The 17,169-nt window shown below is 46.4% G+C and overlaps 2 protein-coding genes across 2 annotated transcripts in view; one reads left to right on the forward strand and one right to left on the reverse strand.

Annotated features, from left to right (window-relative positions):
• Positions 1-17,169, reverse strand: part of LOC116836373 (NACHT, LRR and PYD domains-containing protein 12-like) — a 596,145-nt gene that overhangs the window by 263,793 nt on the left and 315,183 nt on the right. The gene's annotated exons all lie outside the window — the stretch shown is intronic.
• LOC116822635 (NACHT, LRR and PYD domains-containing protein 3-like) overlaps positions 1-17,169 on the forward strand; it is a 142,829-nt gene that overhangs the window by 42,134 nt on the left and 83,526 nt on the right. The window contains exon 10 of the mRNA XM_075065028.1: positions 10,007-10,177. Within this exon, the coding sequence (XP_074921129.1) occupies positions 10,007-10,177 (171 nt within the window). The remainder of the gene's footprint in view (positions 1-10,006; positions 10,178-17,169) is intronic.

Raw genomic sequence — 17,169 nt, forward strand, 5'->3', positions numbered from 1 at the left:
CTGACAGGACGAGAATTTTTTTTTTAAAATAGTGTTACCTACCTTCTTCCTACTAACGAACAGCTAAGAACAGGAAAAAAACTGTCTAACTACAGGTATTTTAAGATGGGAAGGAATATAAAGGAGTCTGCTGAGCCCGTCTCAAGCCAGGGGCGGGTAGAGAAGGAAACTGAGGTACCCGCCGTGCATGCTCTCTAGTAAATATACTCAGAGTGAGTGCCTCTTCTTCAAGGACAAAGTTACTCTACGTTTACACCCAAAATTCCTTCCAAAAGTTCATGCTTCTTTTCACCTCAATGAACCAATACATTTACCAACTTTCTTCCCAAAACCACATGCAAACTCCTTCGAGGCCACGATGCACACACTTGATGTGCATAGGGCCTTACCCTTTTATCTGGACAGAACAAGACCCTTCCGGAACTCTCCCAGACTCTTTGTCTCTATCGCAGACCATTCCAAGGGCGTGGCTGTCTCTACTCAGAGGCTTTCGAAATGGATCTCTGATTGCATACGTCTCTGTTATCAGATAAAGAACATTACACCTCCGGCATTAATCAGGACACATTCCACTAGATCTGTATCTACCTCTGTAGCCTTCCTCCGCAAAGTACCCTTGTCTGACATTTGTAGGGAAGCCACCTGGTCCTCCCACCATACATTTGTTACTCACTATGCCCTTACTCAAGGCCCCCTCTCTGACACTCGGTTAGGCAGAGCAGTATTGTCTACGGCATTCCTGCCGGATCCGAAGTCCCTACCTCCTTGAGATGCACTGCTTTGAAGTCACCTAGAGTGACTTCCACCTAGAGTGGAGCACCCACATCTCATCTCATCTCGAAGAACGTCAGTTATTGCACAAGGTGAGTAACCTCCTCTTATTGTCTCAGCCTATATAAGGGAGGTCACCTCCTGACTTGCCTCAAGGCTTGTCTGCATTGCAACTTAGTGCACAGCAAGCCACACTGTGAATATACAGTGAACTAGCCTGGTGCATGCTAACTGGTTGCATGGAACCTGCTGCCACACACTAAAAGCTTTGTAGTGGGCTTTGACCCACTGCTGTTTGAATTTAAGAATGAAGTAGGTATCAATTGCCCCAACACCCTGTGAACACAGAGTTAAGGTTGAATGGCAGCACGTTGTACCCTTCTAGAATGTCAAGTGCATCTGTACTTAAGCCCCTGAAAATTGGGAAATGGAGAGGTAACCTTAACACTGTCCACTTTGAGCGCCAATCCACCCCTGAATCATTAATCATAGCATACTGTCCTTCCAGAAGACATGGACCACGGTGGGGACCGGGCACATCAGTACTAAAGGAGAAACTATTATACTATATCTTCCTCAAGGTGACAGTGTGAGCTATGGCACCAGCTGCAGTGAATCGCTCCTCATCCAATACAGCTACATGTAACATAGGAATGGGCAGTGCGTGCAGGGGAATGAGTGAATATAATTCTGCTGGACACAATGCACAATGGCAGATTTTGTTCATCATTCTTCAGGTCTGCTTGTTATGGGGCAGCCCTGTCTGCAACCTACTCACAGTATATCCCCAGTGACTATTGCAGCTTCAAGGGGTGCAGAGTTAAGGTTGCAGGGCAGAGTTTCTGTGGACATTACCTGTGTATTTCTGGGATATCAGAGGGTTATGTAAAAGTGCATTTAGCATTCTGCTGTGAGCATTCAAACTTAACTACGTTAATGAAATTTTTGGGCAGTGAATTTCCTTTGTCTTTTGAGGAAGTGCTGGTAGGGAGAATGACATGATTGTGGGGCACCTGCATGTGTGGGAGGCCTCAAGGAGGCTTCCTGGGAACACCTCAGTGCCACTCAGCCACCAGCTTTGGTCTCTTCCTGCTCCCTTCATGCCACCAGTAGGGTTGGTGGGGCCATTGTGAGGAAAGAACTTGGTACCGATGGGCTGTGAGGAGCACGTCTACTGACTGGAAGCAGCAAGGGAGTAAAGGGAAGTCTCTGCCTCCCTACTCCACTTTGCAGGCTATCCTAGGGAAAAAAGGCCTTGCAGCATAGGAAGATTCTTAACCTAGACCTGGTCTACACTATGCGTTTATACTGAATTTAGCAGCATTAAACCGAATTAACCCTGCACCCGTCCACACAACGAAGCCCTTTATATCAATACAAAGGGCTCTTAAAACCGATTTCTGTAACTTCTCCCTGATGAGGGGAGTAGCGCTGAAATTGGTATTGCCATGTCGGATTAGGGTTAGTGTGGCCGCAATTCGACGGTATTGGCCTCCGGGCGCTATCCCACAGGGCACCATTGTGACTGCTCTGGAAAGCAATCTGAACTCGGATGCACTGGCCAGGTAGACAGGAAAAGCCTCGCGAACTTTTGAATTTCATTTCCTGTTTGCCCAGCGTGGAGCTCTGATCAGCACGGGTGGCGCACGGTGCCATGCGAGGCCCAAATCAAAAAAGAGCTCCAGCTATGGACCATACGGGAGATACTGGATCTCTCGCTGTATGGGAAGACAAATCTGTTCTATCAGAGCTCCGTTACAGAAGAACGAAAATGCCAAGCATTTGAAAAAAATCTCCCAGGCTTATGATAACAGAGACCACGGCAGGGACTCAGCACAGTGCTGCGGTGACAAGCTTTAACAGAAAGTCCAAAAAATCAATGGACGCTCATGCAGGGAGGGAGGGGTACTGAGTACTCCAGCTTATTCCCACAGCCACCGCGTCTCTGAAAAGCATTTGCATTCTGGGCTGAGTCCCCATGCCTGAAGGGTCAAAAACATTGTCCCAGGGTGGTTCACGGTATATTCATCAATTTACCCCCGTCCCCCATAAGAAAAATGGAAAAAACATTGTTTCTCGCCTTTTTCAAAGTCACGTTATGGGTCTACTGCGTTGCTGCTGGTAGACGCCTGCTGGGCGCTGAATCGCACTATCCCCTTCCCCTTCCTTTCCTTGATGGCAGCGTACAAAAGGGTTTAAAACCATCCTCATTAGCACATGAGTGCTGCCTGGCTGGCCTCAGTGAGGTTGGCCAGAGGCGCCTGGGCAACATGAATGACTCCTGGTCATTCCTGGCAGACGGTGAAAAAGGATTGAAATCTGTCATCATCAGTAGACAGCTGGAGGGCTAAGCGTCCTGCAGCCCCCCCCCCCCGCCATGTCATAATGAAGATTTTGTACTGCTGACAATCATAGCAGCAGGAAGCTGCCTTCCCCCTCATTTGTATCTCACTAAAAAGTCCCTGTTTCTTATTCCGCATTCTTTATATTTATCACACAAATGGAGGGACACTGCCATGGTGTGACGATGTAGTTTCTGGCGACCCAGCTGAGAGTGCCAAATCAGGAGACCTAATTGCTCAAAACAGGGCAGTCACAGCCAGGCTGCGTTTTTCAACCTCTAAGGCAACCAAACAAGCCAGACAAAAGACTTCAGTTTCACACCCACTGGCTAACTGCATAGTCACAAAGCAATTTCCTTAGACGCTCCAGTTCCCAGTATTACCACCCAGTCCCACACGTCCTGGGGATGGATGGTTATGGGAAAACTAACGACCCCAGTAAAAGAAAAAGGTTCTCTCGATCCAAAGGACCAAGCCCCAGACCCAGGTCAATATGCACCTCAATCGTACCACAATCACGCTGTTGCCATCCTTTCGAATCTAAAATCTAAAGGTTTATTCAGAAAAGGAAAGATAGAGGTGAGAGCTAGAATTGGTTAAATGGAATCAATTACATACAGTAATGGCAAATTCCTTAGTCGCTGTAGCAGTGATGAAGTAAACTGCAGCGTTTGAAATGCAAGTCTCTGGAGAACATTCCCCCGCTGGTATGGGTCATCGATTCCTTTGTGCAGAGCTTCAATTGTAGCAAAGTTCCGTTCCAGAAGTAGAAGCAGGATGAAGACCAAATGGAGATTAGGCCTTCGCCTTATAGTAGGACTGTTCCAGGGTGTAGAGAACAGCTCCTTTGTTTCCTACTGTGGGAAATTACAGGCAAGAATTGTGGAGGTTTTGCATCAACATGGGGCTCCTGCTGAGTCACAAGGCGTATCCGCCTTCTCTCAATGGGTCAGTTGTGTAGTGATGGTCCTTAATGGGCCATCAAGCAGGCTAAGCAGAGCTGACACCAACTTGTCTGGGGTGTTTCCCAGAACACAGCACAATTTGAAATACAGACAGTATACACAGCAATATTCATAACTTCAACTACAAAATGATACAGACATACAGACAGCATAATCATAACCAGTAACCCGTAACCTGGTCTTAGACACCTTATATGACCCCCTTTACATAGGATTTGGTGCCACTACAGACCTTGGTTGCAACCCATGTTCTATATGGTCCCAGTTTATATCAATAGTGACGGCCAGGACGCTCGTCCCAGTCCGGGGCTTGGCCCTTTTTCTCTGCTGATGTGTCCCAGCGAGGGAGGAACTGCCCCTTCCTGTCCAGCGCTGACCTCCAGGGCCTTGGCTTTCACTGGGCGCTAGCATCCTGAGGGAGAGTCCGTTTCTCTGCCCGTGGCCATGCCGGCTGGACACCCATGGGGACTGGGGTGTGTGCCTGTGAAATGCAGCTCCGTTGGGCACTGAAAAGGGGCTGGCTGCACCACGCAGCCCAAACAGCATCGTTCTTCAAGTGGACCACCTGAACGGCACAGCTGGGGGGTGGGGGTGGGTGCCGGTGTCGTCCCTCGTTGAACCAGGCTGGGATGTGCTCTGTTACCTGCACCACCTGGGGCTCCCCTCTCTTATGAGCATTCAGGGCCTAAGGGACCATACTTCACCCTAGTGGGCCCTGGGCTAAATCCCCTCCCCCATGGGCCCCAGGCCCAATGCACCCTGCCTCGTGGGCCCCGGCCCAATGTTCCCTCTCCATGGGGCCCCGGGCCTTCACTAGCCCCCTCCCCCACAGGGCCCCAGGGCGAACACCCCTCCCCCATGGGCCCCAGGCAAATGCACCCGCCCCCGCGTGGCCCTGAGGGAGAGTTTGTTGGTTAAAAGTTCAATATACAGACAGACTTGAACTCAGTTTTCTTTGAGGTCCTTCTCCAAAACATCCTGGCAATTAGCACAGGGTAATTTACCCATTAACAGTTCAGATACAGATCACCACAACCTTTCAAAGAGACACATAGACAATAATACTGTTTCACGCAAGTGTCCTTCCTAAATGTTTAATATTCCTCTTTTGATCTTTGAATCAAAGCTCACAGCAATAGACAAGACTTGTTTGCTGACATCCCAAGACCTGAGCAACCTTCCCTTCTACCTCTAACACTGCAGCTGCATTTCAAAGCTCTGTTCATTTAGTATCTTCTTGACCTGTCTTCTAAAGCTCGGCCCTGCATCAGGTCAGTCTGTAAGGTTCTGTAGTGGCACCAAATCCTATGTAAAGGGGGTCATATAAGGTGTCTAAGACCAGGTTACGGGTTACTGGTTATGATTATGCTGTCTGTATGTCTGTATCATTTTTGTAGTTGAAGTTATGAATATTGGCTGTGTATACTGTCTGTATTTCAAACTTGTGCTGTGTTACTGGGAAACCCCAGACAAGTTGGTGTCAGCTCTGCTTAGCCTGCTTGATGGCCCATTAAGGACCATCACCTACACAACTGACCCATTGAGAGGAGGCGAATACGCCTTGTGACTCAGCAAGGTGCCCCATGTTGATGCAAAACCTCCACAATTCTTGCCTGTAATTTCCCACAGTAGGAAACAAAGGAGCTGTTCTCTACACCCTGGAACAGTCCTACTATAAGGCGAAGGCCTAATCTCCATTTGGTCTTCATCCTGCTTCTACTTCTGGAACGGAACTTTGCTACAATTGAAGCTCTGCACAAAGGAATCGATGACCCATACCAGCGGGGGAATGTTCTCCAGAGACTTGCATTTCAAACGCTGCAGTTTACTTCATCACTGCTACAGCGACTAAGGAATTTGCCATTACTGTATGTAATTGATTCCATTTAACCAATTCTAGCTCTCACCTCTATCTTTCCTTTTCTGAATAAACCTTTAGATTTTAGATTCGAAAGGATGGCAACAGCGTGATTGTGGTACGATTGAGGTGCATATTGACCTGGGTCTGGGGCTTGGTCCTTTGGATCGAGAGAACCTTTTTCTTTTACTGGGGTCGTTAGTTTTCCCATAACCATCCATCCCCAGGACGTGTGGGACTGGGTGGTAATACTGGGAACTGGAGCGTCTAAGGAAATTGCTTTGTGACTATGCAGTTAGCCAGTGGGTGTGAAACTGAAGTCTTTTGTCTGGCTTGTTTGGTTGCCTTAGAGGTTGAAAAACGCAGCCTGGCTGTGACTGCCCTGTTTTGAGCAATTAGGTCTCCTGATTTGGCACTCTCAGCTGGGTCGCCAGAAACTACATCGTCACACCATGGCAGTGTCCCTCCATTTGTGTGATAAATATAAAGAATGCGGAATAAGAAACAGGGACTTTTTAGTGAGATACAAATGAGGGGGAAGGCAGCTTCCTGCTGCTATGATTGTCAGCAGTACAAAATCTTCATTATGACATGGCGGGGGGGGGGGGCTGCAGGACGCTTAGCCCTCCAGCTGTCTACTGATGATGACAGATTTCAATCCTTTTTCACCGTCTGCCAGGAATGACCAGGAGTCATTCATGTTGCCCAGGCGCCTCTGGCCAACCTCACTGAGGCCAGCCAGGCAGCACTCATGTGCTAATGAGGATGGTTTTAAACCCTTTTGTACGCTGCCATCAAGGAAAGGAAGGGGAAGGGGATAGTGCGATTCAGCGCCCAGCAGGCGTCTACCAGCAGCAACGCAGTAGACCCATAACGTGACTTTGAAAAAGGCGAGAAACAATGTTTTTTCCATTTTTCTTATGGGGGACGGGGGTAAATTGATGAATATACCGTGAACCACCCTGGGACAATGTTTTTGACCCTTCAGGCATGGGGACTCAGCCCAGAATGCAAATGCTTTTCAGAGACGCGGTGGCTGTGGGAATAAGCTGGAGTACTCAGTACCCCTCCCTCCCTGCATGAGCGTCCATTGATTTTTTGGACTTTCTGTTAAAGCTTGTCACCGCAGCACTGTGCTGAGTCCCTGCCGTGGTCTCTGTTATCATAAGCCTGGGAGATTTTTTTCAAATGCTTGGCATTTTCGTTCTTCTGTAACGGAGCTCTGATAGAACAGATTTGTCTTCCCATACAGCGAGAGATCCAGTATCTCCCGTATGGTCCATAGCTGGAGCTCTTTTTTGATTTGGGCCTCGCATGGCACCGTGCATCGCCAGTTTCCAGTTGCAGATGGTGCTATAGCTGGTAACCGTCTCTACTAACTTGCAAAGGCAAATGAATGCTGATGTGTAGCACTGCAGTACCGCCTCTGTCAGCAGCATCCAGTACACATACGGTGACAGTGACAAAAGGCTAAACGGGCTCCATGGTTGCCCTGCTATGACGTCTGCCAGGGCAATCCAGGGAAAAAGGGGGCGAAATGATTGTCTGCCGTTGCTTTCACGGAGGAAAAATTGAGTGACAACATTTACCCAGAATCACCCACGACACTGTTTTTGCATTGGGATCTCAACCCAGAATTCCAATAGGCGAGGGAGACTGCGGGAACTATGGGATAGCTATAGGATAGCTACCCACAGTGCAACGCTCCGGAAATCGATGCTAGCCTTGGTACATGGACACATACTGCTGAATTAATGTGCTTCGTGTGGCCGCGTGCACTCGACTTTATGTAATCTGTTTTAAAAAACCAGTTTCTGTAAAATCAGAATAATCCCGTGGTGTAGACATACCCCTAGACTAGGGATGCTACTGCCCCATTATAATGCACTGTCTTTAAAACCAGATACTAGGCCACAGGGTTGGAGATTAGTAAATGTTGTACCTATATTTACAGACAATATGAAGCAGAGGAATACACACAGGGCAAGGAGCCATGAATTCCTGCCATTTATGCCCCATTCTGCCAGTGACTGGCCTTAACAACACTTTGCACTTAGGTGGCACTTAACAAACTTTATTTAGTGCAATCCTTCACCACTCCTTTGACATCGGTCAGTGTTATTGCTCTCATTCTAGTAGTAGGAGAAGGTGAGGGGCAGAGATTTTAATTATGTTTTCCAAGATGTCACATTCTGTGGTCCAGACCCAGATTTCTTTCATAGGTAGCAGTTAAATAATGGGTTAAGCATGGAGGTTAACTACAAACTTCTCATAGTAGTTCAATAGTCCAAGGAATACCCTCTCGTCATAGTGTTTTTGATTGTGGAGCCTGCAAATTTGCAGTGAAATGGCCATCATAGAGTTAACCGAGTTATCGAGGGTATTAGACAATGGAGCCATACTCCAGCCTTCCCTCACTTCCTGTTTTGGGAGGGAAAGTTCCCCGCCACACTTAGTTTGGTGAGATGCAATTGAATAAAGTAGTAGATTCCCCAGCCTGCAGTTCTGTGACTAAAATGTTATTCTTGTAAGGCTGAATGGTCCCTTTACAAAAACAGCAGCATGCCGTTTATCTGAGGGGTTAACTTGGATCCTGAGATCATGTGTCCCAGCTAAGAAACTTATTAAAAGGAGCCTTTGCTTGGATGCACTGTGAATCCCTTAGTTTCACAAGCACTGTAACCCCCCCCCCCCCCGCCTTTAGCCTTTTGTAAGTGGGTTTGATACAGGGAGGAGAGGAAGGTAATTTCTCCACCAGCCCCAGAAAGTCCCTCTGGGAGTAAGGAATCTAGTTGTGTTAAACAGATGAGCGGCGGGGGAGGCTTTCATCTGCAGTATATGTAGCTGGGAGTCTGGCTGGGAGAAAAATAATGTAACTTGTCATCCAATTTGGAAGGGTTTTGGCTTCCACGGACATGACTGATTAGTTTTTAGGCACTGAGGAATGTTTTGGGGAAGCAGGATCTTACCCAGGGTTTTCAGAACCCACAGCAGTGGTAACTTAATTATTTCACTCCCAGCGGTGTCAAGAATAAATCAATGGTAGCACAGCCATTCCATCTAATAAAAGATTAATGCAAGTAAACATGCTCTGTCTGAAACAGCAATTTATTAGATTTAAGCAAACACAGACATAAGCAATACATTTAGAACATCCCAGATATTTACCTGACATCTGGAGCGGTATTGAGGAATTAACAGCAGGTTCACATTGGCCAGTTGCTCACCCATCGGGGAGGAAAGGTGTCAGGAAAAAATGTCTCCCAAGGTGGCTTCAGAGGACTGCTCTAAAATACACTATATTACCTAGTCTTTTATAACTAACGTTCACAAAACACATAGGTCATAATAACCTCTACAAAATCATCACTTTTCCTAACTTTCAATAAACGTCTAATATCAGAGGCGCTCAGGCTCAAGGTGTTTCATCCCCTTATCTTCTTTCAGTCTCAGTTATTTACTTTTCTCTCCCCTCCTCCCATTTTGATTAGCAGAAACTGCCAGCTAGTTTTGATCTTGCCTTCAAAAGCCCTGCTTTCAAATTAACCCTGTACTATGTGGTGTTCTATTTTATTAACTCATGGTGGCTGAATGGACATAATATGGTTGCAATTGGCTGGATCAAATTCTGGGGTACACACACCCCTCAAATCCAGGGTAACAAGAGGAGCTTACATAGCAGCTTTAGATTTCATTTGCTTAAGCAGAAAGGAAGCAGAATAGCAGCACTGGGAAAGGGTTTGAACTGTTCCTCAGTGCCTGCTGTTAGGATTCTCCAGCCCATTACAAATACCCCTGCAGTCTGCTGCCCTCCCTTCAGTTCATCTGAATGTTCCCTTGTGGAGCTGGGGGTGACTGGCAGAGCTAGGGGCACGTGTACTGGAATCCACACAGGGGTCTTTGGTACTGACCAGCCTACAGCCTCCTGCTAGAGCTCTGTGCCTGGTCTCTTCTGAATGAACAAGTATGGTTCCCTTTCAAGACAGACACTATCATCAATGAGAGAATCACAGCGAACAGGGAGGAATCAAGTCATAAACTTTTCTCTCCCATATGTTTTGTCTCTGTAGGTTGAGGATTTGCAGTCTCACAGCTGCTTGTTGTGGGAATCTGTCTTCTGTTCTCAGCATCAGCCAGACCCTGACAGAGGTGGAACTGTGGGGGAATGAGCTGGGAGATTCTGGAGTACAGCTGCTGTGTGAGGGATTGAAACATCCAGACTGCAAACTGCAGAAATTATGGTGAGTTACAGCTGAGTCATTTTAATCTGTGTTTGTTAACACAGTGTCACAATTCAGCTCTTTTCACAAGAATCACAGTGTTTCTGTCCATCCCCCAACCCAAGAACTGGCCCTCATTCTTCTCCCACTGCTGTGCTGATAGTTTGCATTTTCTTGTTAAAAAGTAAGATAATACAGTGTCTCACAGTACATTCTAAATGCAACACATATGCATGTTAAAATCTCAAGTTTTTATTCAGTAAGTGAGATTGAGAACACAGGTCTGGGATCCTTTCCCAATTTAATTAAAGGAACCCTCATTCACTCAACTAATTTACCACCATTGTCTCAATTAATCCTGAGACAAGCAGAGAAAAAGCCAGAGTGAAAGGACACAAAGAAGAGTACTGTTTACCATCACAGAAATACAGCCAATTGTTTTTAAATCTACAGGTAGAAGTGAATGTTGTAAGGTATCACTGGGGGAAAGGAAAACTGTTTGAAAAAGCCACAAGAAGTTGGATCACACAATGACTTTCATGCACTGTACATGCATTATAGTTTAATGTAGGTACTCAGCTTATTTTACTCACAAAACATTAATGAAAACACATTTCCAAGATCCTTTCACAATTTGGTTAGAATAATTATCCTTCATTCAAATCCTTTACCTCCACCACAAGAACTAAGCCTACTACAAACACTAACTGTCACAGTTCAAGGCTTGCTGCATCTTTGACCCCTCTTTGTCTCTCTGGCCTGGTCTACACTACGCGTTGAAACTGATTTTAGCAGCGTTAAACTGATTTAACGCCACACCCGTCCACACTACGAGGCCCTTTATATCGATATAAAGGGCTCTTTAAATCGGTTTCTGTACTCCTCCCCAACGAGAGGAGTAGCACTAAAATCGGTATTACCATATCGGATTAGGGTTAGTGTTGCCGCAAATCGACTCGACGGTAATTGGCCTCCCGGGCGCCTATCCCATCAGTGCACTAAAAGTGTGACGCCGCTCTGGACAGCAAATCTGAAACCTCGGATGCAGGGCCACGGTTAAACAGGAAAAAGCCCCACGAACTTTGAATTACAATTTCCGTTTGTCAGAGTGGAGCTCTGATCAGCACGGGTGGCCAAGCATCCCGAAATCCAAAAAAGAGCTCCAGCATGACGTACGGGAGATATGGATCTGGATCGCTGTATAGGGAGACAAATCTGTTCTATCAGAGCTCAGTTACAAGAAGACGAAATTGCCAAAAGCGTTCGAAAAACATCTCCAGGCTACACAGTGCTGTTGTGACAGAGCGTAAACATAAAGCCAAAGATCAATGGACGCTCATGGAGGAGGGGGAGGGGTAACTAGGAGTGACTCCAGCTATCCCACCGTCCATCAGAAGTCTATCAAAAAACTATTTGCATTCCTGGCTGAGCTCCAGTGCCTTAGGTTCAACACATTGTCCGCATGGTTCCAGGGTTATAGTCGGTCAATTTACTCCCTTCCCCCCACCTACGTGAAGGAAAAGGGAAAGAAAATTGTTTTCTTGACTTTTTTCAATGTCACTATGTCCTACTGAATGCTGGTGGTAGAACGCGCTGCTGCAGCAGTGAAGAGCAGTTACTCCTGCTTCTCTAATGGTGGCAGAGGTAACAATATGAAATTGCTATCATATTGTCACCGCTCAGCCCGTGAGTGCCTCCTGGCTGGCCTCAGAGTGAGGCTGGCCAGGGGCGCCTAGGGTAAAAATAGGAAATGATTCCTGGTCATTCCCAGTAGATGTAAAGAAATCTGGTAACCAATCCTATCATAGCAACTGCGGGGCTGAGCCTCCATCAGCCCTCCTTTCCAGTGTAAAGAAAAGATTCTGTACTGCCTGGACCTGTCATACGCACCGGAAAGGCTGCCTCCCTCATGTTTACTCTCACTAACAGTCATGTTTTCTTATCTCGTGTTCTTTATAACACTTCATGACCAAATGGGGAGGGACCACTTCCACGTAGCCCAAGGAAGGTACTGGGGGAAGGAGCGGAACGCAATGGCAGGGGCAGTTGTCTTGCAGGGGCAACCCCCGTGACTCGGCATGTAGCTCATCCATTCTATGCAGGGATCTGACAACAAGAACAGCTGTGCTCTCTGACACTGGTTCTCTAGTAACACTTGCCCCATAAATTCCTAGGCAGGACTGAACTTTTTAGAACCATAAGGAGGATGCTCAGGGAGTAAAATCATCCCAGTTTGATCTCGTGCCTCCAGCTCACCCTGCAGCCAGCGGGCCCATGATAGAGCAGCAGAACAGTACAGAAGACAAGAATAACCATACATCCTTACTGCCAATTTAACAATGGCAGCAGACGGTACGAACAACCTGATAACCGTACTCTGCTTATCAACTGAAAAAAAACAAACACGATGCTGGGCTGTGTAGTGCTCGCGTAATGCCATCTGGTTAGTAGACATCCATTACACCATACGGTGACAGTAAAAAAAAAAAAAGCTCGAACGGGCTCATGGTTGCTGGCTATGGCGTCTGCCCGGGGCAATCCAGGAAAAAGGGCGCGAAATGATTGTCGCTGTTGTTTTCCCAGAGGAAGGAAATGAAGGTGACGGCAATTACCAGAACCACCCACGAAATGATTTTTTGCCCATCAGGCACTGGGATCTTTAACCCAGATTCCAAGGGGTGGGGGAGAACTGTGGGAACTATGGGATAGCTCACAGAAATAGCTAACCCACAGTGCAAGCTCCAGAAATCGACGCTAGCACTGCCATGGACGCACACAAGCGCTGAATTAATTTTGCTTAGTGTGGCCCATGCACTTCGACTTTAATACAATTCTGTTTTACAAAACTGGGTTTATGTAAAATCGGAATAAATCCCGTAGTTGTAGATGTACCCCTCTGAGGCACCTTCCGCACTAAGACGGCCTCAGCATTCATTTCTTTCAGGATGGAACCCTTGTTGATTCGTCACATTTAGACTGGAGTGGTCCAGGGCTGCAGCACCCCTATTACCATCCCTGATTACTTGATAGAATTACCGGTTCAGACACCTGATTAGATTCTCTTCAGGAGCACTGTGCCAATGAGAACACAGTGACTTGTTCAACAAAATATTAGTTATTATATTAAATATATTCATCCAGGTCTGTATTACTGTAGTCCTGCCTTGAGTTGCTGGGGACGGACTAGATGACCTATTGAGGGTTCCCTTCCAGTCCCTTGCACTTGTATGATTCCTATGAATATTATAGCAGACGCGCCAGCTCCTTGTAGTTAAGAGTGAGATTGCTGTCTGTTTAAAGGTCTAGTGGCTCTATATGCCACAATGCTTAATCTGCAATTCCCTTGAAATGTGGTGTTGCTTCATGGGGACATGGAGCTAGGTTACTGATCCAGTCTGGAGTCATTTGGTAAGGGGTTGAGTAAGGAGCCCCCTGGCAAAAAAAGTGTTCAATAAACTGAAGAATTCCCTGTTCGAACTTTTTTTAAATGTAGTTCTATGGGATCAAACGCGTAGCTCCTGATCATGGCCACATGATCTGAATACTTTTGACCCATAACCTAGCTAGTGCATGCACCACTCATGCCTCTTTGGGAAGGAGCAGATGAAAATGCATTTAGACAAGATTTAAGTTCTCTAACGAGGGGACAATTACCAAATATATCATGTCAAAGTTGAATTACAACTGTGCATAGTGCAGAACACGAGCGGAAGAGGCATTTTTAGGGAGTATACTCACAGGACCTGAATAGCTTAAAGGCATCTATTATGGCCATTGAAGTGGAGAAACACCCAGTGATATAAGTTCAAATTCACCCTGGTCAGCAGCAGGAAGTGGCTTCCATTTTGTCTCCGTCAAAGGGTGGATTTTTTGTTTTTTTATTTTGAGGAAGATGTAAGTCTGAAGTACAGTAAAAATTCAAACGTGCTCTGTCACTGGAGTCGCAGGCGATGGCTTCTGGAACTGGTCCCACCAAGCCAGTCAGGACTTTGGGGAGCCTCCTCTCCTTGAAGCAGACTTGTTCAGGCAAGAAGCCTACCCGTACTTTACACCTCTGGGTCTCTCCTTGGAGCCATATCAGCAATCCTCTGCCTTCGTGCGCTTCCCACACGAGTCGCACCCAGCGGGGCCTGGGGAAGCCACAGGGTCCTGCACCCCCACTCTTTGCAGTTTAGACATGAACTTTTTAGCAGCCAGTAAAACAGAGGTTTTATTCGATGACAGGAAAGGATTCTCAAAACAGAGCTTTTTAGATACCGCGACTGGACCCCCTCGGCCGGTACCATTCTGAGGGGGCAGTGACCCAGATCCCCCAGTGCACTTCACTCTCGTCCCTACAAGCTCCAGACTAACAACCCCTCCAGCCCCTCCTCTCTGCTCAGGACTCCTTTCCCGGGCCAGGAGGTCACCTGATTTCTTTGTCTCCAAACATCAAAGCTGGCACTTTGCAGGGGAGGGCGCAGGACATACAGTTTGCTAAAGGAGACAGAGTGGCCAGGCATTTAAGGTACACTGGCCTAATTGCTCTGCAGCAATCACACTCCCTTATCCCACCACTAGATATTAAGAACTGCCTGGGGGACACTGAGCGCATCAGCATCAAATTCAGAGAAAAATTAAGAACATATCCTAGTTCATCACATGCTCAGACTCTTTTGAAAAAGAAAAATCACAGGCTAGCATACTTGGAACAGAGGAGTCGGACGGAAGTGGGGGGGACATAGGCGAAAGAGCAGTCTCTTGCGCGGACTTTTGCCAGCAAGGGAAGAAGGATTATGGGGGAGGGAGATAAATTGGAGGGTGGTAGGGGAGGGTTGGGGCTCAGGTCTAGCCGGGACAATGAGGCAATAGATCTGGTGAAATTGGACGAACGGAGAGGGTATAAATCAAATTGTGTCATTCGGGACACTGGGAGAGGGGAACATGTCAGGGGAAGTGGGAAGGGTTAGGAGTTGGAGAACATCTGTCAGTGCCACATCCTTATCTCCCATATAAACTGGGATGGGTTCTGGAGGGGCCCAACTCTTTCGAGGGTGTCTGAGACTATCACTTCTCTCTCTGCCCCTAAACACAGACAATGGACAAAGAAACAGACAGTTTTTCCTTCTATTATATGTGTCTCCTTCAGTGTTGTCAGATGTGATCTCACAGCTATTTGTTGTGGGGATCTCTCCTCTTTCTATTACAATCAAACCAGACTCTGACAGCAGCTGTACCTGGGAGAAAACAAACTTGGAGCATTCCGGAGTGCAGCTCTGTGTGAGGGACTGAATATCCAAACTGCAAACTGGCAGAAAACTAGGGTAGGTAACAGCTGAGGTTCCTTTTAGTCTGTGCTATTACCATTGTAAGTATTGTAGTTTCTGCTTCTTTCTCTTGGATTCACTGCTGCGAAATGCACCAACAGTCTTTGAAAAAGCATATATGTCTTCCAAAGAGCAGGAAAAGGACCCACTACTGTGCAGATTTGTCAGATTTTGCTAGAAAAAGTTGGGTCCCACAAGTCTATTTTTCACATACTGTAAATGTAGTAAATTTTAATATAAGGTCTTGGGGTTATTTTAACTCATTTTATGTGATGAGAACCAATGATAGATGGCAGTTTGAATTAGAATACTAGTCACTCCATCTCAAAATTAATACACTCTTTAGCTCGATAAAAATCCAGAGCATTTTTAAATCGCCATCGAATCCAGCACAGACACCTGGCTCAGTGTCTAAAGCCAACAGTTCCAAACAAAGAATGTTGTTCAAGTCTTTGGGCTGCAAGTCCTCTCCCTTACCAACAGAGAATGGGAAGGAAAGAAATAAAATGAGAGGAGGGAATATGAGAGATGGATACAGGTGAATGAGAGTGAGTTCTATGGAATTTTGGGGGCTGGTGATGTGTTTCCAAAACCATCAGCTGTTTACACTGTCTTAAGATACCTCACCCAGATTTGGGTTTCTGTAAGACAAACAGGTTCCTTCAAGACACACATCAAAGGTGAGGGTCCAACAATTGTTTTTACTGGAAACTGTAGCTTTGCAGTTTAAACACAGGAGTGAAGTTATTTCCCAAAGTTTGTTTATTTTTGGTGGATTGACAGTAAGATAACAATGGTTGCCCTGCGCCTTTTCTTAAGAACATCAGCATCGGCAGCATGGTTCCCGGCTCTCCAACAGGCCGGAAGAAAGAACCAGACCCAGGCTGCCCAGAGGATTCAGGGGCTGGGCAAAGCAGTTGGTGGCCCCTTCCATAAAAAAGTTGCCAAGAACTATAGGAGGCCCTGTGGGGCCTGGGGCAAATTGCCCCACTTGCCCCGCTCTCGGCGGGCCCTGCCATTTAGACCCTGATTTCGTGATTTTCAGTGGTCACTTAACAAAACAAAAGCTATTATGGAGCCGTATCAGCTCTGTCTTAAAACAGTGGAAAGGGGCAGGTCAAATAGTACCTGTTGACTCAGGCAGCCAGCCAAGCAAAACACCTGTCCCCCACCCTCTCTCTTGATGTTCATCATCAGCCCCAGGCTATTACAGTTCTAATTGCCTTTACTTGTAAATAAGAACAACATTTTTCATCCCACCTCCTCACACCCAGCATTCAAGTGATTTTGTAACCCAACCCAGCCAAAAATCTATCACTTGGGCAACACCAGATCTGTTGCTGGATACCTAGGTAGATAGGTGTAAATGTAATAAAAACTGGTTACTCGAAGCAACTATTTTCCCCCAGTCCCCAGCTCTTCACTTCTGTCAGGGAGAGCTCATTTAGACTTTGCTTACAAATTCGTAACTTGGTCAAACGTCACCGAAATGAATGCACTGACATCGTCATAAAAACAAAGATGTATAAGGAAGCTAAGTCTATGTTCATACTTTTCAAAATCTATTAATACTTTTCAGAATACATGTATTTTATCAATACAACTTTATATGCTTTTTTAAAAGTATGTATTAATGTCTCAATTTCAAATTCAGAATTTCCAAACAATCACTTAATTGGCAACATCTGCCACAATGGGTGATCAAGG

This window comes from Chelonoidis abingdonii, chromosome 4 (assembly GCF_003597395.2).
Source record: "Chelonoidis abingdonii isolate Lonesome George chromosome 4, CheloAbing_2.0, whole genome shotgun sequence".
NCBI classification, from domain to species: domain Eukaryota; kingdom Metazoa; phylum Chordata; order Testudines; family Testudinidae; genus Chelonoidis; species Chelonoidis abingdonii.